This window comes from Vanacampus margaritifer, chromosome 17 (assembly GCF_051991255.1).
Source record: "Vanacampus margaritifer isolate UIUO_Vmar chromosome 17, RoL_Vmar_1.0, whole genome shotgun sequence".
Taxonomy (NCBI): domain Eukaryota; kingdom Metazoa; phylum Chordata; class Actinopteri; order Syngnathiformes; family Syngnathidae; genus Vanacampus; species Vanacampus margaritifer.
The window spans coordinates 4829596-4850000 of NC_135448.1; the positions used below are offsets into that span (position 1 = coordinate 4829596).

At 38.9% G+C, this 20405-nt stretch overlaps 2 protein-coding genes across 7 annotated transcripts in view; both read right to left on the reverse strand.

Annotated features, from left to right (window-relative positions):
• Positions 1 to 3778: 3778 nt before the first annotated feature.
• Positions 3779 to 17418, reverse strand: mgat1b (alpha-1,3-mannosyl-glycoprotein 2-beta-N-acetylglucosaminyltransferase b). 5 transcript variants are annotated; one of them, XR_013288856.1, is made up of 4 exons: positions 16995 to 17418; positions 11948 to 13126; positions 8117 to 9280; positions 3779 to 7983 (listed from the first exon to the last, which is right to left on the reverse strand). XR_013288856.1 is itself a non-coding variant. In XM_077548470.1 (4 exons), exons 3-4 carry the CDS (start codon positions 12803 to 12805, stop codon positions 8579 to 8581), a joined length of 1560 nt encoding a protein of 519 aa, XP_077404596.1. In that variant the 5' UTR covers positions 12806 to 13126; positions 15819 to 15911; positions 16333 to 16884; the 3' UTR covers positions 3779 to 8578. The 5 variants fall into 5 exon arrangements, 4 of the variants coding, with proteins under 4 accessions (XP_077404596.1, XP_077404595.1, XP_077404592.1 ...); XM_077548470.1 differs by lacking the exon at positions 16995 to 17418 and adding exons at positions 15819 to 15911; positions 16333 to 16884 and having other exon boundaries at positions 3779 to 9280; XM_077548469.1 differs by lacking the exon at positions 16995 to 17418 and adding exons at positions 15819 to 15911; positions 16328 to 16884 and having other exon boundaries at positions 3779 to 9280.
• Positions 17419 to 18982: 1564 nt separating this feature from the next.
• Positions 18983 to 20405, reverse strand: part of vars2 (valyl-tRNA synthetase 2, mitochondrial) — a 29064-nt gene continuing 27641 nt past the window's right edge. For both annotated transcript variants that reach the window (XM_077549409.1, XM_077549408.1), the window contains one exon: positions 18983 to 19780. In XM_077549409.1, coding sequence (XP_077405535.1) covers positions 19655 to 19780 — 126 coding nt within the window. In that variant the 3' untranslated portion in view covers positions 18983 to 19654. The remainder of the gene's footprint in view (positions 19781 to 20405) is intronic.

Below are 20405 nucleotides of genomic sequence, written 5' to 3' on the forward strand. Positions count from 1 at the left end.
AAACCCAGGACTTATCCTCTGAATGTGGGGAGGTCCCGAGGTCCATTTCAATGAATGAGCAGGACTCAAGGCTGGTGATTCATCCTCATGATGTCCAATCTGCTTTTAGGTCTGTCTGCACAAAAAAGGCCTCAGGACCGGATGGGATATCTGTCCTTCTGCTAAAATCCTGTGCAGAGGAGCTCACAGCGGCATGGCAGCCCATCTTCCAGAGATCTGTGGACTCACACTCCATTCCCAGTCTCTGGAAAAAAATCAGTAATCACCCCGGTTCCTAAAAAAACAATGTCCTGTGGTCAATAATGACTTCAGGCCTGTGGCTCTAACTTCCATTGTCATGAAGTGTTTCGAGAGGCTGATGGTGACTCGGCTCAGGGGGGAGGTGGATGCACACTTAGACTCCCTTCAGTTTGCCTGCAAGCGGGGTCGCGGCACTGACGATGCTATAAACAGCATCACACATCTGGTCAGCAAACATCTAGATGGCCCGGAAGCTTATGCACGTGTGTTGTTCGTTGACTTTATCTCAGCGTTCAACACAATGCAGCCGCACCTGCTTTGGGGTAAACTGAAGGAGATGAATGTGAACCCGTACATCTCGAGGTGGTATCACTCCTTCCTGACACAGCGCACACAGCAAGTCAGGGTCAACAGCTCCCTCTCGGAACCCAGATTTATAAGCACAGACGCCCCACAGGGCTGCGTCAGCTCCCCGTCCTCTTCACGTTGTACACAAATGATTGTGTGACATCACACCAGAGAACTTTATCATAAAGTTCTCTGATGACACAGCTATCGTCAGCTTGCTGCAGGCCGGCGGTAGCCCACTGGACTATTTCTCAGAAATAGAGAAATTTGTCCAGTGGTGTGACCAGAATCATCTTGTGCTCAATGTGGGGAAGACAGAGGAGGTGATATTTGATCCAAAAACTGTTGGTGACCACAGGCCAGTCGTCATTAAAGGCAATCACATCAGCCAGGTGGGTTCATACAGGTATCTGGGGGTCCACATCGACAACACACTCAGCTGGAGGGTACATGTTGGAAGTCTCTGCTCCAAAATCCAACAGCGTCTCTACTTCCTACGCAGACTTAGGGTCTATGGAATGGAGCAGAGGATCATGCTGTTGTTCTACCGGGCTGCATTGGAAAGTATCATCAGATACGGCAATGCGGCCTGGTACGGCAACCTGACTGTGCAGTCAAGGTCACAGATTGCCGGTCTGGTGTGGACTGCCATGAAGATCATGGGGGTCAGAAATCATCCTTCCCTACAGATGCTTTATGAACGGTCCGTCACCGGACTGGCACAGAAAATTGTTAATGACCCGACTCACATTCTGCATCATGAGTTCCAGCTACTGCCTTCCGGCAGGAGATTCAGGGCCCCCAGAACCAGGCTGAACCGCTATAAAAACTAATTCCTGCCGACATCCATCAAACTGCTTAACAACAGACATTAACTCAGTGCAATAAGATATATATATATATGGTGCAATGTTGTGTACATACTCATGTGTGTGTGTGTATATATATATATAGGAGTGTGTGTGTGTGTGTGTGTGTGTGTATATGGGTGTGTGCAATGTACTTCTCTACACATGTATACTTCTGTGAACACTTCTGGGAAGTCTTCTACTTATTGCTGCACTTCTTATATTTTTAATTTTATCTCTTTCTATTCTGTTGTTTTCTCTTTACTGTAAACTGCAGAAGGACGGAGTCCAGGAAAAAGTTCCCCATGGGGAAAATAAAAGTATATCGTATCGTATCGTATAACTTATACACAATTGCTGCATTCGAGGATGGTCAGATGTCGGATTTATTTGAGTTGTTTTTTCCCAGTTCCCACCTGAAAGCGTTCGAGGTGAAAGTAAACAACCAAAATGGCGGATAGTGATAAATAGTTTTTTATTTTGGTCCTCAAAACAAATTTTGACCTGTAGCAAACTTGCCTTCTCGCAGTTTTGCTTCATTTATTATTTTTTAATCGTATTTCATACAGTTCAGTAGTTAACCGTATAACTTAATGCAGGGAGATAGCGGCATACTGTCACGTACGTTGTGATGCGTGAAGTTTTGTTGAATATTTATGAATTAATTTATGAAGAGAGCTATCTAGTTTTATATTAGAGTAAATTGTGTTTTACCATTCACGGTCTGTATTTCCAAAACTGTCGCCATTGTAGCATGACGTCACATTGTACTCCGTCGGTGAAGTCGGGGTATCCGCCAACATCGCAAGTGGGATTTCCGAGTTCAAGGGAGCGTTCCCGTACACACTTCCTGGTTTAAAGTCGGAAAAGTCCACTGATCTAAATATGGCCTAAATATATAATATAATAAAATAAGGCCCGAAGTCCTTCAGGTTTGAGATGTTTCCGCCTACCAACACACCTGATACTAAAAATCAGGATCGTTATCAGGCATGCTGATGACCTGATTAGATGAATCAGGTGTGCTAGTGGGCGGAAACATGTAAAAACCTGCAGGACTCCGGGCCTCGAACCGGACCAGAATTAGTGAACCCTGGTAACTATATGGTATACGTACAGATTTAGACATATACAGCTCGTCGGCAGTTAGTATAGGACCGGGTTGGTCACCATTTTTTAACAAGTAAAAAAATAATAACAAGTGGACGGTATGAGATGTGATCCCTTTTTTCTTTTATCGCTCAGTTCCTGAGACCCCAATATTAGATTTGGCAGAGGAATCTTTTGTTGAATTAGTTATAATTCGTTAATTAAAAAATATACAAGTTTCCTTCTGTAAACATCAATAAGCATTTAATTTATACATGTATTTAAGGCAAGTTGTAAAATGTCTGAAGTCTCAAATTTCGACACTGTAAATGTATAGGATCATATGTCGAGAAATGTTTCTTGGGAGGATCAATATGGCGGCCTTGTGGCTTCAAAAGTTTTGGCCTATCGGCTATCTAGTCATATATTAAGATCAGTGTAGTCCGTCGTTGAAGTCGGGGTACTTTTTTCCCCCAACTTCGCAAGTGGGATTTCCCGTACACACTTTTGAAAATCGGAAAAGTCAGACTTCCGACCATCGAATGCCGCATATATATGTTGATATCAAAAATCCTTTGCAATAATAGGTCATGGACTACCATATAATTAAAAAAAACAGAGCTGTAAAATAAACCTTATTCAGAGCAGTAACACTTTAATTTGTCATAAACTGTTTTCAATATTGATTTAATCAATATTATCGATTAATTCTGAGACACAGCGAACCGTGTGGAAGACAATGAACGTTTCTAGTAGTAAAGCAGCGTGTGAAAGAGGAAGTTGAGCATGCATCTAACAGGATGACAGGAACCAGGGATAACTGCTGATCACAGCTTCTAGACTGTTCAGAGGATGTTTGTCATGCCATTGCTCGCTACTCGAGCTTTTCATTGTTATTCTAAAGTTGCTGCTACTCGAATACTGGAAACTAAGCAGATTTTTGGCCAAAGTTCTGTTTACTGTTCATTGTTCTCCCCATCGGAAAAAACAACAACCTTACAACTGAAAAAAAGTTACCCAAGTACAACCCCTGGGAAAAATTCTGGAATAAAGCTCCTAGGGGATGAAAAAGGCAAATCAGTAATGTACCAGAAAATAATTATTAATTCCAAACATTTGTACCTCATTTGTTTTGTTGTTGTTCTATTTTCAAGCCATATTGTGGTACGTTTTCTATCTTGACGCTTACTAGCACAGTTTAGTAGTACTGTAGTACGCATACACAAAACTGGATTAAAAGACAGTTTCAAACATTTGCACAAATATCAAAATAGTTGATTTTATTCATGATGTATTAAAGTTCTAAACACAGGCAGTGTACTTTCATCTCACCAGACATGTCAATCAATCTCATGGAAACATCCTCCCAAAGCTTAATACAGTACAGTGATTATTTCTTGACACGCACCAGCCTTCTTTTTTTCTTCTTTTTAGCAGAAACAAAAGAAAAAAATATAGCAGACAATCATTTCGGTTTTTCAACAAACCTAAGTTGACCAAAACAATGGTTTGGATGAAAACTAGAACATGCCCTGTATCAGGGCGTCAGGGTGAAATATCACTCTGCTTGGCAAAAGTTTGAAACTTCAAGTTCAAAACAGTTAAGTTACAACTTACAAATTCATCCTTCATTGTGGCCTTTAGACACAGAAATCCTGTCAACTGTCTCAAGTGGTTGAATGCAAATTATTTCACTCTTAACACTGACAAATCAAGCTAAAGGGAAATTAATCAAAAATGCTACAGAGACAATGAATCAAGACAACATAGTAGACACCTTTTCAAACAAAAAGATTGTCAGTCAATCTAATAGTATCTTAATACACTTGACCAAACTAAATAATCAAAAATACCCACTTAAAGCAGCGCCATAGAGTTTGGATGTTTTCCCACAACATTACTTCTCAAATAACATTAAATTATGTGGCACTGAAAATAGCATGTGCACTAGTATGTCATTGTGTTTAGAGTTTTAAGGACACATGGGTTTTTTGTTTTTTTTCCAGAGACGAAATGAACAATACATACAAGTTGATATAGGGAGAGATCTGTCTCAAAATTATTCACACAAAAACACATTCGTGATTTTCACGGTTTTCTGATCCACGAATACAGTGTAACCTCAGAGTTTGAACGTCTTGGAACTCGTACAATTCGGACTTCAACCAAAAAATCTGAGCAAAAAATGCCTCGGAGTTTGAACTAATTTTCAGAGTTCGAACACCCAAGCAAAGCAAGCTAAGTCAACATACCTTGAAAACAGGTAGCAGATTGACGCTGAGCAAAGCCGAGCAATGCCGATTGCTCACGTTGCGATAGTTGAGCCAATGCACTGCTCATTTCCAGTCAGATCGTGAATACTCCCGGAGTTGCTCCATACTAGCGAGTGCATTTTGATCTTTCCACGACAATTTTCTTCGCCATGGGCCCAAAGAAAGACAACAGTGCCAGTGGCAACAAAGAAAAACATACAATGCTACGAACCACAGTGGAATTAAGAAGATTATCGCGCAGTTGTAACTACCATGACTACTTCTGTAAATACTGGCACGAGGACCCCCATTAGCTGTTCAACAACGTGCCTGACGTTAAACATTGCACGCAAGGACCGCTTAGTAGTCTAACAATATGCCCAATGTTAAATACACAAACTCAGCACGGAACTATCATTGCTGCTCACCGCTCCCTCAGGGGATGGGTCAAATGCGGAGAACGAATTTCGCCCCCACTTAGTTGGGTGTGACAATCAGTGGAATTTACCTTTACCTAACTAAAGCTAGCATTAACATAGCATTTATCATCCACTGATGCCATCACAACACAACAGAGGTAGGGTAAGGTATTTTTATTGTTTAAATACTGTACTGTACTGTAAATAGGAATTTTCTGTTTTTGGAGCTTGGAAACGGATTAATTCCATTTACATTATTTCCTATGGGGAAAAAAATGTTTCGGAGGTTGAACAATTCAGACTTTGAACACTTCGCAGGAACGAATTATGTTCAAACTGAGGTACCACTGTATAAACCCACACATGTAAATCACAGCGATACTTATGGATCTGGCGGCTAGATTTGTGTGAATAAAATTGAGACAAATCTCTCTCCATTGTTTGAAGCAGAGGAAACCAAAACTGGTACATTAAGCTCTAGGTTTTGCTTCAGGAAGTGCTCTCAGGACAAAAGCCCTGAAATTTCAAGCAACAGCAGCAAAAACTACAACTAAAAATTCCATCCTTGAGCCTGCATCCTTGACTGCCATAGATTCTGCATTTACACAACTGCTAGAATCATCAAGTACTGGTTACTTTTATAAAACACCGTTTCCACAAAGTAGTACAGTTCAGTACTTTTTTCTGTTTACAATGCTGCTGACCCATTTCAAATTAAATTTAGGTTGAATTCTCTTGGAAATTCAACTTAATTTTACTTCTATTTATGTAATCAACTCCCCTTATTGGCATTCCACATGGACACCTCGCAGTAGAAATTTGCCAATGATAGTCATTATACGAGTTGATTTTAGTGATAGACTGATGTTTTTTTTCAAGGCCGAAACCGATGCCGATTATTAGTAGTCAAGGAAGCCGATAACAGATATGTCAAGCCGATTTCATTTGCAGTAAAAGAGAAAATATTAGTGTTAAAAAAAACTATTTAAAAATGATAAAGAACTAGAAAATGCATTTTTCTGTAGAAAATGCATGTGAAGGCTGTGAGGCTGAATGAAAACTGTGGAATTATTCGGAATGATATTGAATGGTATGGAATGCTGCAGAATGACCTGGAAAGAGGTGAACTGTTGAAAGTTAGAACGGTTTAAATCCGTGAATAAATGAAGAAATTATAGCAGAAAAACAAAACAAAAAAAGGGGTAGGGTGTGAACATCAAGTAAAGAATGGAGTAAGGTGTTAAGAATCAAGTAGGGAGTGAACTAATAATCATCATCCCTAAAGTTAAATGAAACAGTTGAATGTTTTGAATGTCACTTTGAAATGATATAAATGTGAAATGCTGAATCTGCCATTAGGAATCAATGGGGGAAATTAGGGTACAAAGTCGGGAATTGTGGGTAAGGCGTGAATATTTGGAATACAAAAAATGGAACCTAGAATGACATGAATATTTGGAATTTGTTAAAAATTGGAATGACAAGAATCGGATGAATTATGTGGAAGTAGATAGATGCCAACTTGATTAGCCTTCAGATTCGTAAAAATGCCAAATATCGGCACCAATAATCAGCCCGGACGATAATTGGTCTATCCCTAGTTATGACAGTATGTAAGAGAAGAAATTAATCTTATTATTGTAAAATATACAAATATATATAAAGTATAAAAAAAAAATTAAAGTGACTACAAAAATAAACGGTGCTTTTGTACTTCCATAAAAATACAATGCGTTGTAAAGCTGATGTCAAGGAACGCTTTACTGGGCCAAGAGAAAAATCTTTTCACAGCAATGTATATTTGAGAAACACAACTCAATCGACAGTTAATTCACAATAAACACCACAATGCGTTGTATGTGACAGCTTGTTTTAAATGAGCTCAGCAATACCAAATAGTAAAAACGTTTACTGAAATAAACTGCAGTGGCAAATTAAACTGAACTGTACTATTTTTTAGTGGAAACATACCATATTTTGGTTATTGCAATTATTCCACTGATAAAGCCCGTGTCCAACTGAGGGGTGAATGTTTGAGAGTGTTGGTGAATGCAGTGAAAGCGCACTCCTGTCAGGGATTGTACACAAACAAAAGTACACAAATGTTCACAGAGTTTAGAGTTTAGCAAAATTGAACAAAACCTTACGAGAACTCTACATGTGCTAACATGACAAAAGTTCGCCCCTCAGTGGAATACAACATTTTATTACAACAAGAAAAAACATTAGGCAAACATCTGGCCAATGTTGCGACCTTGTACGAAACGTGATGAGAAATCAACATGCGCTAGCTTTGCAAATGTTTGCCCCTCACTGGGATATGGTTTAATACAAATTTTTTTTTTTTAAATTTATTCAACAGGAAATTCTGAACATGTTTTAAAATTCCTTTTGACAAGAAAAAAAAACATTCGGCAAACATTTAGCGAGCGTTGTGTCCTTGAACAAACCCTGATGAGAAATGGGATTAATTAAAAAAAAAAAAAAGTTTTTACCATTAAAAACATTAATTAGATGTTTTGCGAATGTTGCGACCTTTAACAAGCCCTGGCGAAAAATCAACATTTTTCTAGCTTCGCAAACTTTCTCCCCTCAGTGGAATACGGGCCTTATGATGTGAACTGGACAAGGTAATAAAAGTTGACGCACTGATCAAGGAACCTCCTTTTACCTCAAGAGTCTCATAAAATTATTATTTACTTCAGTGTCAGTTTATTACTTTTCGATGAGTCTTGCATTTCAACACTCGGGTTCCGGGACACAGCAGCTCAGCTCGATTATATTTGGCTGCAAGGAAGAGGTTTTCATCATTATCCCATAAAGGCCAAACATCGTCATATCTATCTATCTATGGTGACATTGCTGGGTTTTTCCAGCAAATATGTACTGTATTTGATTATTTCACAGATTTAACACTTACCGGTAGTTTCATATGTGCACGCTGACAAAAGTCTTCAAATTTTTGGTTTCCACTTTCTTTTCACTGACACTGAAACATGAAACTTCCTGGCTGACTCAAATCCAAATTGTCATCTCTTGCCAAAGATTATTTACAGCTGCTGTGAACATGTGGATTTGACAGTTTTTTTATACTCAAATTATAACTTACGCCCAACCTAATGGGTCAAAAAATAAAAGGCACTTTGCCAAAAGCTGTTTAAACTGTGTTCAAGAGTGGAATTTTTCTTTCATGAGACTTAACTCTCCGCTAGCTGATCCTGAGTGAGCGCCTCATTTGAGAAGCTTCCTGGCAAACAGGCCAGCTCCCACTCCCACTGGTGTGCTGTTGGAAGTCCTTCTTCGACCATAAGGATGCAGACAGAGTATGACTCTTCTCATCAACACTTTATATTTTATTTTATTTATTACAGACTGGAGTGTCTCAACTCCAGCTGACATCATATTGCGTCCAACCTTCTGGTGGAGCCAAAAACACCCTTCGACCACGGTGCAGGAAACTGACAACACCCCTGTAGCCTGTCCGTGGGACTCCAGATTTCAAGTCATCCATTACTCCCAGATTCCTGGCAAGGACTTTAAAACTATCCCTGCTTGAGTACTTGACTCTGTATGGTCCGGGTCCTCTTAAACTTCCCCCCTGTTGCAACTCCTCGATCTTCACCAGTGGGGCATCGTAAACTTCTTTGATAAACTTCTCATCGTACTTGTCTTTAAGCAAATGAGAGAAGCTTTGTTTGGTAAAAGGCACAAATTCAGTGTTAAGTCTAATATAGCGTAGATACTGGTCAAAGAATTGACCTAAACTGACACCTTTTCGGCCAAAGGTGATCGTCCGTGAGATTTCCGGGCGAATGCACGAGCGGTCCTTGCGCTGCTCTGGCAAACGCATCCAATCGTCCCAGAACGCAGAAGGCCATTTGGGTTCCAGCTCCTCCCACATTTCTTTAAGCAGCATCCAGCCCAGTCCAGGGAAGAAGTCTGTCCGGTGAAGAAGACCAGCTTTGGACGGATCAACCAAGGCATCTCTGCCGTTATCGTTCCAGGCAGACACGCACCACAAGGTCGGATCAGATCGCAGGATTGGGTACATGGCACGGAAATACTCAAAGAAGTCTGGTGCCACCTAAAGAACAACAAAAAGGTTGAGTGTGACAACAGCTGACCTGCTGGTATAATGCCTCAAATTAAATATATTTGAGAAGCAATGAAACATATACAAATATATATATTTACTAGGTGTCAGGCGATTGAAATGTTTTAATTGTAATTAATCGCATGACTTCAATAGTTAACTCGCAATTGATAGCAAATGTTCTAAATGTACAATAAAATGTCTTCCTAAGTTTTCATACTCTTGTTAATATAAAAGTGGAAAAAAATATGGCTGCATCTTTTGGTCATTAATACAGTAATTTCATAATAATTCATAAAATTGACTTAAAATTAAAAAGATGTACTGTACTGTAAAAAAACGAGTGCGATATTGACTAGTGTTGGTCATTTTTCTACCACAAGATGGCATAATTGTATTTGTAAGAGAGTGACAGCTCAATGCATTTTTCTTTTCATATTAAGAGCTATTTAATCTTTAACATGAAGTAACTTGTAAAATACTGCACATTTTTAAAATAGTAAAATACAACTTGACCCTAGTCTCCACAAAACCATGCATTATTATTACATTTCCTACTGCTAAATTTTGACATGGATGTGTCTGATGCGACTGGAATTCCACCAGTATAGGCTTTCCAAGTAAGGGCTGGTTATTAATCGCGCGTTAAAAAAATAAATAAATAGTGGCGTTAAAGGAACTTAAAATTAACGCACTAATTTTGACACCCCTAATACTTACATATGTACTGTATTTTTAGATTTTAAAGTATAGTGATGACAAAAATGTATTTTTGTACATTTTAAGATACATTATAAGACCATAGCTTTTAGTCTAGCAACCAGTAAACGTCCTAACATTAACAAAACGCTTTCATTTAAAAAAGGGTGATTTAAACATCTTACCAGGCAAACAAACAGGACCATAAATATGAAACAAGTGTTGTATGTAAAATTGCATTTCTGTTAGTGTTTGCAAAATTATGGACAAATTAAAGTCATCGGCCATCCAAAATGTGCTGTTTAACGGAACTGTGCAGCCATACCATCTCATTAGAAGACCAAGTACTTGTAAACAACTAGAAAATAACAGATTAAATCACGCATTTGGAAAGAAAAGTAAGTTTCTGCTAATTGATGGCATCATGACAGAAAATCTCATTCTAGAAAATAGATGGACAGAAAACAGCTGTAGACAAATGATGTAGGTCAAAGGGATAAAAAAGGGAATATCTCAAAAACGTGAACATATAAGCAATAAAGATAATTGAAACTTGCATCAGGATGATGCAAGTTTGAAGTAGGTAAAACGAGTACACTGCAATTAAATACTATACTAACAAAAAATGAGATAGACCAGGGATGGGCAACTGCGGCTCCTGATCACATTCTTGACTATCCCCCATGTCCGTTATTGAAATGAAAAGTTTTGAAAACACCATTTTAGATCCCACATTTACGGTACTTCAACGCTAATTAATGTTATCCTTTATGTTAAGATTTCAATTTGTACTACAGGCTTTTATTATTTTTTTAATTGTCTAGTTTTTCCTAAATCAACATTTCATAATTTCTTTGATGGCTTAAAATACACAAAATGTAATACATCTGACGTTTATATTTCAGGCTTCAGTAGAATACTGACCCATTTACTGTGAACAAAAATGACTGTCAAGAGTTGTTTTTTTTCTTTTTCTTTTTAATGTGACACTGGAAACATTATTATTAAGCCTATTGGCCTAATATTAATGACCAAACACTGAACTTTAAAAGGTGAAACCTTATCCATGAGGAACAGCACCCTATTCCAGCTGACAAGACTGTGGACTGGTAGATAATTAATTACAAGGCACATTAGAAGCAAGTGAACACTTTTTCACTGCTACTTTTGAAAATAAATTTAACTTTTAGAACTGTGGGTCATGACTTAATGACCATGCAGAAATTTGGTGCGAAAGTGAGACGAGAGCTGTCAAAAATAATTGATTAATCGACAAGTAATCGATTTTCAAATTAATTGACAGCTATTTTAATAATTGAGTAATCGTTTGGAGCAAATTTTTTATTTATTTAAAAATTGGCCAAATCCTCTGATTCTCAACAGTAATTGTTAACTGATTTCTGTAGTTCTTCTGTGTTTAATCAAAATAAGACATTTCCAAACATCTGTTTTTACTTTGGAAAACAATGACCAAACTGGTAACACAGTACAACATAAAATTAAAAAAAATCATTAAACGAATACAAAGTAAGAAGTAAACATCAATCGCTGGTTAATAATCAGTAATTAGGGGAAAACACATTTTTTTAAATACACTAATGCAAAACCAAAATGAATCACATTAGTTGATTAATCTATTGAATCATTGATAGATTCTAAAAATAGTCGATAGTGAGAGCACTAGACTTAGTTGACAACCCTTGAATTATCAAGACAAAGTTCACATGCTACAGGTTAGGTCAGTGACTTTTGGTGAAGTTTCAGATCATTAAATAAAATATACCACGACATAGTCTGTTTGACTATGCATGAGCTACAGGAGGTGGCAAATCCAGGTCCACAAAGCAAAAACCCTTCCACCGTTTGGCTTTAGTGCTTCTACTCAACTGGCTAGAAGGACCTGATGAGCTATGATTAACCACACTAGCTACAATAAAGCAGAAGCAGACGAAAACTCACCTCAAGGTCATCCTCCACTATGACCACAGTGGACTGGGAGAAAGTGTTGAACACTTGGTTAAGTGCCCAGCGATAATGTCTGGCAATTTTGTAGTAGCCCTGGAACTTCCTGTGCTCCGGCCGTACTCGGATATCTGAGAGGTCTGGCTGCCTAATATGCGTCACTTGATTGCCATACGAGCCAATGACGCCGGCTGTTTCAGCATGACCGCAGTCCTGGCTGACAATAATTGGATACAGTTCTTGAGAAGGACGGTACTGAACCAGTCTATCAAGACTCCGTTTTACTGTAACTCTGTCACAAGCAATCACAAGGATAGGAATGACGACTTTGGGGCTTGCAACAAAAGTTGACAATTTCTCGTTGTCGGTGTTGTGCGTCTTGATGACATTGGATTGGTGCTGAGCATCTGGGGCCACTGAAGCAAAAGACTGCAGAACATGTTTTGGAGTTTGATCCTTTGTATCCACGTTGTCTTTCAAAGGAAGCAGAGGTTTTTGGGGCGGGTGAACATCATCTGATTTGACATGTTTGGTAACGGCCATTTCTCTTTTGCCAACATCTTTCCGCTTGAACCATGCTGCCCTGTTACTTTCAATCTGCTTTAACAGCTTTTTCTGGGTCTCAAGCTGAATTTCAACTTCCTCTGCCAGCCGGATCACTTCCCCTGCCAGGTTGAGTCGGCCTCCTTTGCCTCTGATCAGACCCCACTCCCCATTTCCTCCTGGTTCTGCGCCACCTCCTTCCCCAAGGCGGCCAATCGGAGGGCGTCCCCAAAGGTAAAGTAAGAGCAAAGCATTCCACGCAACAAACAGAAAAGCACCACATAGTATAAGGGAACCTTTCTTTCGAACCATGGCCTACAAACACTATAGGGGCAGGTTGTGGAAAAGGACAAAGCCAGGGAACACGTATTGGAACCAAAGACGGAGTCCTTCCGATCCAAGCGGAAAGCTTTGTTGGACAGATATTAATGTCTGATCACATCATACCAAACTAAAGACTAACCCTGTCGTCTTTTGAAGAGGGTGCCCCAAGGAGAACAGAACAATCAAATTCATACACTCTTATTCTGGAATACATCAACTCCATGAAATGATGAACAAAAATGGGGGGAAATTGGGTCACTTTGGGTTGAGGGAAGGCAACTCCTTGTATATTATCCTTCGGCCATCATCCTGGAAACAAAGTGGAACAAAACAAATAATCAGTCGATTGAAAGTTGGTCATGTGACCAATAAATATTGACTCACAAAGGGTCCCTTTTTTTTATTAGTTTTACTTTTTGGCTGTTGAACTATACAGCTACACATTGAAAGACAGCAAGGAAAATGTAATGCTAATTGTCAAAATATTTCAAACTAAAAACAGTTTTGGTAAATTCGACAGAGTAATGAGTGTGCTCATCTACTCATGCCCTGGTTGATCCCTTATACTCCGCTGCCACCTGCTGGCCGTTTTTGTAATAACTACAATTTCTTCAACCGTTCTTTGCAGTTCAGAGGCTGCATCAAAGCCTTCTGTATGCTCTAGCATAAAAAATAAATAACCGTATAAATATGTTTTTGGGACCATGGTAATATTTAAAATAGAACATATACATTTTGGGAGCAAATGAGTTAAATGACATTACTTATTTTTGGTCTTATTTGGGTGGCATTTAAATTCAGATATTATTCCTCTTTAAAACTAGAGTACAGATAGCCGAACATAAATTAGCCTAGTGAAAACCAGAGTTGCAGCGTAAAGTTCAACTAACGCTATCTGAACAAAAATGGTCTTTAAACATGAAGAGAGTTACGTTGCGACAAGATGAAGATGATGATGTATTCTGATGATGTAGTAGGTTAGTGGAACATCCCTATGGCTCACTTTGAACCACTCCACAGGAGATCATCAGCATTAGCATTCTAAACCAATTAGTGTTGGTAAATATAGACACACAGTAATCTTTTTAGGATGGATGTGAACTGCTCTCCACTGGTTTGGAACAAGAGGAAATCTATTTTGCCCACAGATCACTTTACTGTAACAGATAGAACGTGTGAAGGTGAGCAGTGGTTAAATGTTAGGCCAGGAATGGCTTGTTCACATTTAGGAACAATTAAATTTTAAATGTAAAATTTTAATGTAAATCAATGCTCATGCAAAATTACGATGAGCAGTATGAGGGTCTTCTGGGAAGAGGTGCCACATATGTGATTCTGGGGTCCTTAACATCATCTTGTCACATCACACGATACACAGGGTTGGGGAATCCTGGTCCAGAAAGTCCAAACCCTTCCACAGATTGGCTTTAGCCACAGGTGCTTCAACTTAACTGTCGAATTAATGAGCTCATAGAAGCACCTATGGTTATTGGTTAAAGTCAAACTGTTTCAGGGTTTGTTCTCTCTGAACATGGATTCCCTAACCCTGACGGTACTCAACAATTGATCTGGCTCCACACTTCAATGTCAAACAGAATTTTTTTTAAAAAACAGCACTCTTTTGTGACAGTTCAACCCAGCAACCGAGATTTGGGTTATCAATTAATCACTTCATTTGAAATATCATTTGAGCTCGCTGGTGTGGTGTAAACGGTTCAGTCGGCAGACTTCCGTGCGGGCAGTGTGGGTTCAGTTCTCACTCAGGGAGGTCTGTCACTACAGTACAGTAAATGTGCCTGATGATTGACTGGCAAGTGGCAACCAGCGTTGGTTGACTGATTAGCACGTCCGCCTCTCAGTGCAGAGGTCGTAAGATCGAGTCAGGGCCTTCCTGGGTTGAGTTTGCATGTTCTCCCTGTGCCAGCGTGGGTTTTCTCCAGTTTCCTCACACATTCCGATAATCATGCATAGTAGGTTAATTGAAGTGTCTAAATTGTCTCTTAGTGTGGCTGTGAGTGTGGATGGTTGTTCGTCTATGTGTGCCCTGCGATTGGCTGGCAACCACTTCAGGGTGTACCCCTCCTACTGCCCGAAGCCAGCTGGGATAGGCTCCAGCATCCCCACGACCCTTGTGAGAAATAAGTGGTTAGGAAAATAGACGGCAACCAGTCCAAGAATATCCACCTTTCGGCCCAAGTCAGATAAGATACAGTTCCCCGCCACTGTGAACAGGTTGAACGTTTTATAGAATTAATGGATATTGTTTCAATCAGACATTAGAATTTATCTAGAGGTTGTAAACTTTTAATACACTTTAATGCAAAATAAAATGTTGTCATATTATTCGATTAATCGATGGAATAGTGGATAGAATAATTGATTCTAAAGCTGTTATACAATTAGCAATGTGACAATTGGCCACCATCTTTGTAGCCTTTCCTAAAAAAACAAACACAAAGCTTTAGCACTTCAAACGCCTCGAAAATCCTTCATGACATATAAACTTACTGCTCTGCACACTGCTCTTCTCATAAATAATTTTATAATTTTCCACATTTGCTAATCGCTATTGATGTCAAAGTTTTAGGGAAAGTGACACAGTTTAAAATGTCACAAAAAATTTGACGCATTGATTTAGAGAACCCTACCAAATTTAATCACGTTTATCTGAAAGCAAATAAGAGAAGGAATTCCCCTCAGTAGCAGATGAAACGAAAGGGTTGAGGAGATTTATTGACAAATAATGAAGTTATTTGGGTTGAAGTTCGATATTTAAAAATAATCTAACAGTGATGTTTTCCCCCCTCAACATTGCAATTTAGCATGTGATTCAGTGTTTCCCACACCATGTTAATACTTGGGTGGGCAACCCAACTAAACTGGCCACCACCCAAGAAGTTTTCCAGAAAATCTATTAAAAAATTATTATTATTTAAAAAAAAAATTTAAAACATGACGTGGCAGGATATACCGCATGTAACCTTAGTTCACCATCACTCACTTGTGAATTGTGAAGCTAGAGGAGACGTAGTAACAGGACTGAGACCCACCTCCCGTCCAAGCCAGAGTGCACCCACCCAAGTAGATTTCAAATCTGTGGGAAACACTGTGTGATTACTTTTTTAAGGTCTTCTTCCCAATAGTTTTTAACAAATAAACAATCCATTAATTTGCATTACAACGTCACAGTATAATTTGTAAAACACTAATACTTCTAAAAACACCCCTACAGCAACAAATGTTTCTGCATTTCAAGACGTTGGCAGTTTTGTTTGAAAGTCTAGATTTTTGTTGTTGTTGTTTAGGTAGGCTTGGGCTTTTGTCAAGAAAACTAATTTTCGAGCCAACAAAATCAGCAACATGTAATAAAGCTGCTTGCCAAACTGAACTGTCTCCAGCAGCACACATAAATCAGTTGGGGTAGAAACTAGAAAGCTAATAAATGTCAGTAACACAATAAAATACGAATCAAGATCCAAGCGAACAATAATGTCAAAACTAAAGCTGTACCTGACCTGGGAGCAGCTAACAGATGGCACATCCGACCTTTGCAAAGCTGTTGAAAGTTCAGATTTGCAGACAAGAGCTGGATGACTGTGAACAAGAGGGAGGATGGGCAGTGGGAGGGAACTCCTGCTACTTTTCAAACTGTACCAGCTGAAACTCTATCTATTCTCTTTCAAAACTCCCTTATGCTTTCCACGGAGACGTGCTGCCAAGAAGCAGACAGCAGCCTTTCTCCACAAACCAGCTGTGAGGCACCGGAGAGAAATGCTTCATATGACTCCCACCGTGGCAGAGCCAATTAATAACCACAGGCACCGCCTCTTGCTATGTTGTCATACAGTATCTATCTGGAATGAAATTGACATACATATCACGTTACAATGTCAATATTAGGCCACCCGGACATGATTGTGATGACTCCCGAATGTTAACGTTTGCATTCGGTATGCTAAGCTAGCCAAAAACAAGCCACACAGAGCTCGTTAAATGTTATCACGAGTGTAAGGCATTTGTACACCTAATTATCAACTGGCGTCCTGAAAATAAAAGTCGAACCAACAAACTAATATGTTGTGCTGACGTGCTCCGAGCCTTCTAGCTAACACCAATCGGTGTTCCGAGTCACGAGCCGCTTCGGATGCAGCGGCGAGGAGAAGTCGCAGACACTCACCTCGTACACGCCGCTCCCAACAAAACCGTGTGCCTCTCATGTTGGAGGGGTGATAGGGTTCACATCCAGTCCAGGTCGTTTTTGTAGCTAACTAACGTTAGCCACCCCGGTTTCCGCTTCGCTATCACGTTCGCAGCTCATCTCAATGCTGGTACACAGCGTCTCCGACACGGTCTCTTCTGTGCATCCACCTCTGTGGCCCCGTAGACCGACTGCTAAATATTAACGGGGAATGTTTAGTTTTCCAGCACAGTGTTAGCGTTATTAGCCTGCTATGTATCCACAATGTTGCTTTACAGTGAGGGGTCGGTAGACTGTCGTGGTTTAGTTTCGCATGCTCCAGCTGCTTGTGCCATTGCCACTGGCTACCTTCAGCACTTGTGTATGATGACGGCAACGCATTTTCACTTGACTACACTTCCGTATTACTGATTCGTGTGTTACGATTAGAGCCGAGTCAAGCCGAAATCTCCGTCAACAACTATCTTGAAAAAAATACCCAATAAAGTAGTGTTCTCTAGTCTAGGGTCTTTCCTATCAAAAGAGCCCAAAATTATGCACATTTATAGATATTTATGATTTTATTTTATTTAAAACCATACCTATCATCAAGGCTGAACTTACCCTTTGGCAAAGGGGGCAAAGGGGGCATATGCCCGGTGGGCCAGCGTCTTTTGGGGCCGATGCGGTGCAATTCATTATTTTCCTCCATTTCCCCCAAAATAAGCAGCCCAAAATCTAGAGGGAAAACCCATTAATCAATTTATAATATAAACATAACATAATGGCAGAGCTATGTAGAGGTGGTAATCCCGCCATAGTCGTTTCATGCTCAACACATTCATAATACAATTAGGGAGCGTGTGGGGTTGCGTAAGTAAAAAAAAAACAGCGTTTAGAATTTGAAAGCATTAAAGCTGCTCTATGGAGGAATTTGCGCAAACATATATTTTCAATACCTTTTTTATTTAACCATTTATGACTCAAACATCTTCTATTTAGTAGATTAACACCCTAGCTGTTCACAGTAGGTACTCTTGCCAGCATCTGCCCATTAGTTTTTAGGTTGGATTCGGGTTCGAATTTCGCACACTATCAGTTTCATTTTTCAGCCACATGTGGCAGTAGCCATTCAATATTCAATTTCATGCATTGAGCAGCTTTAAGAGATGTTTGTGTCATTGGGCTTCTTGGATAGGCCAGCCTCAAGGCCACATAATAGCACGGTGTGAGTCATTTGCTATTAAAGTAATTAAGGACGCTATCATTTTTTATGTACTGTGTAGTATGTATGTGTGTTTAATATAATACCGTGGCAACAATCAAGCAATATTCAACATTACATAAATGTGTTTGTTAGGATGAATGAACTAAATATGTAAACATTGAAAATTGAGATGTCTATAGTATGTAATGTGCATTTTCTAACATTGCTAAGCATGAAAGTATGTACAGTTTATATGTATGCGAGTGTCTGGCTGGAGTGAGATCAGCTCTGCTGATTAGTGAAAGCCACAGTCTGTCTTTTGCTTAACAAATGTTCACTCTTCTTGCCCCGATTTAAAATTGGTGGCAAAATGAGACTTTGTCTATCCCACTAATGTTATAGCAACCAAACACCCCACAGTTATTCATTTTTTTTATGTTGACTGTCAGATTTTTCTATTCAAGCACTCACCGTACTCACAGTAAGTATACCGGAACAAAGCAATACATCAACCCCAACATGGCGGCCAGAGGTTTGTCTAGGGGTCTTGAATTTACCACATCAGCAGAACAGCGTTCACAATAAATGATACACAGAGTCAAACATACATCTAGACAGTCTGACATTTTCATTCTATTTTATTGTGATGACAAGTTCGACCAGGGCCCATTGGGCAACACCGTGTTGTATGTCATGTGTAAATCTAATAATACAGACAGTATAGGTTATCATTGGCGTCGGGCCAAAACATTTAATGTCACAATTCGGTACACCCCCCCCCCCCCCCCACACACACACACAAATCTGTGTGTAATTTATTGACAAATCTTAAGTATTGGAAATGGCTCGCTCGCTTTGAAAATGCAATATTAATGTTTGGGGGTCTTCTGAAAAGTGCTGATTTTGGAAGTACAGTACTGTACAAGGATTCTGTCTGAAGCAATCGATATGTGTCTCATATAGAGTGTATGTAAATATTTATCCTCACAGTAATAATGCTACTACATTGGTAGCTGTAAACACTCATGCACCTGTTAAAAAAACAAAAAAGTATATACATTTTATTTTCATACTCCTACGCAGTTGTTTTATTTAGCTTTTGGTGTAAATGCATTTTCTTTTGTTATGATCAGTGAAGACATTTTATTACCCATATAGTGACTGTGCAAGATTTTATGCATGATCTATGTTTTGATTTTTCTATTTTAAATAATATTACTTTACATTTGATGTTATAAATTAAAGGGAATGTTAAAACCCATGTCGTGTGTATCATTTTACATACAAACATAACGCAAACACCTGTCTGTCCATTCACATACAAACATAATCCAAATGGCTGAGGGGGTACATTGACACCATTGTGAAAATGAGAATAATAATTGTTTAAAAAAAAAATACTTATACTGTACTACAAATATTTCTATTATGCCATGATTGTGATGATGTGCCCTCAAGAACTTTGTGTATGACACTCATTAATATCGTCATTAGATTCGCCGCTGGTGGAACATTCCACCATTTTCAACACCTTAAATTGGTCGTCAATAGTCTTCAACTCCTGCTGAAAGGCTAACATCTAAAATTCAAGAAGAGGGGAAGTAGTTACTAAAACACAGAACATTTTGCATGTCTTTTTTGTCAAAAAAAAGTGAATACACTCATCATCATCATCATCATCATTTCCTTCTGGGTTAGTATGTGCACAATGAAGGAAATGTTTATTCCATATATTATACTGTATACAAACATCTACTGTACATATACTAATGCCATTACTACGGAAAAGGATTAGGGCCAGTGAAGAGAAAAAAAACTGGCAGGATTCTCACTTTATTCACAAAATCAGACTTTATAGTGAGAATTCTGACTTTAATCATTGAATTCTGACTTTAAAATCAGATTCTCACTTAAATCTCAGAATTTAAAGTGAGAATTCTGACTTTGTGACGTAGGGCTATGAATTGTGGGGGAAAGTGAGAAAGTCAGAATTCTGAGACTATAGTCAGACTTCTGAGAAGTGAGAATCTCGCCAACCCTTTTTCCTCTTCCATACATTACTAATGTTTTAGTAAGGGTAAAACAATATTTGAAACTAAATCTAAAACAATATTGTTATTGGTCAATTTTATAGTAAAAGCAATAAAATTGCAATTACATATAGTAATATGTTGTGTAACATTTCCAAGAATTAGAAGATAAAT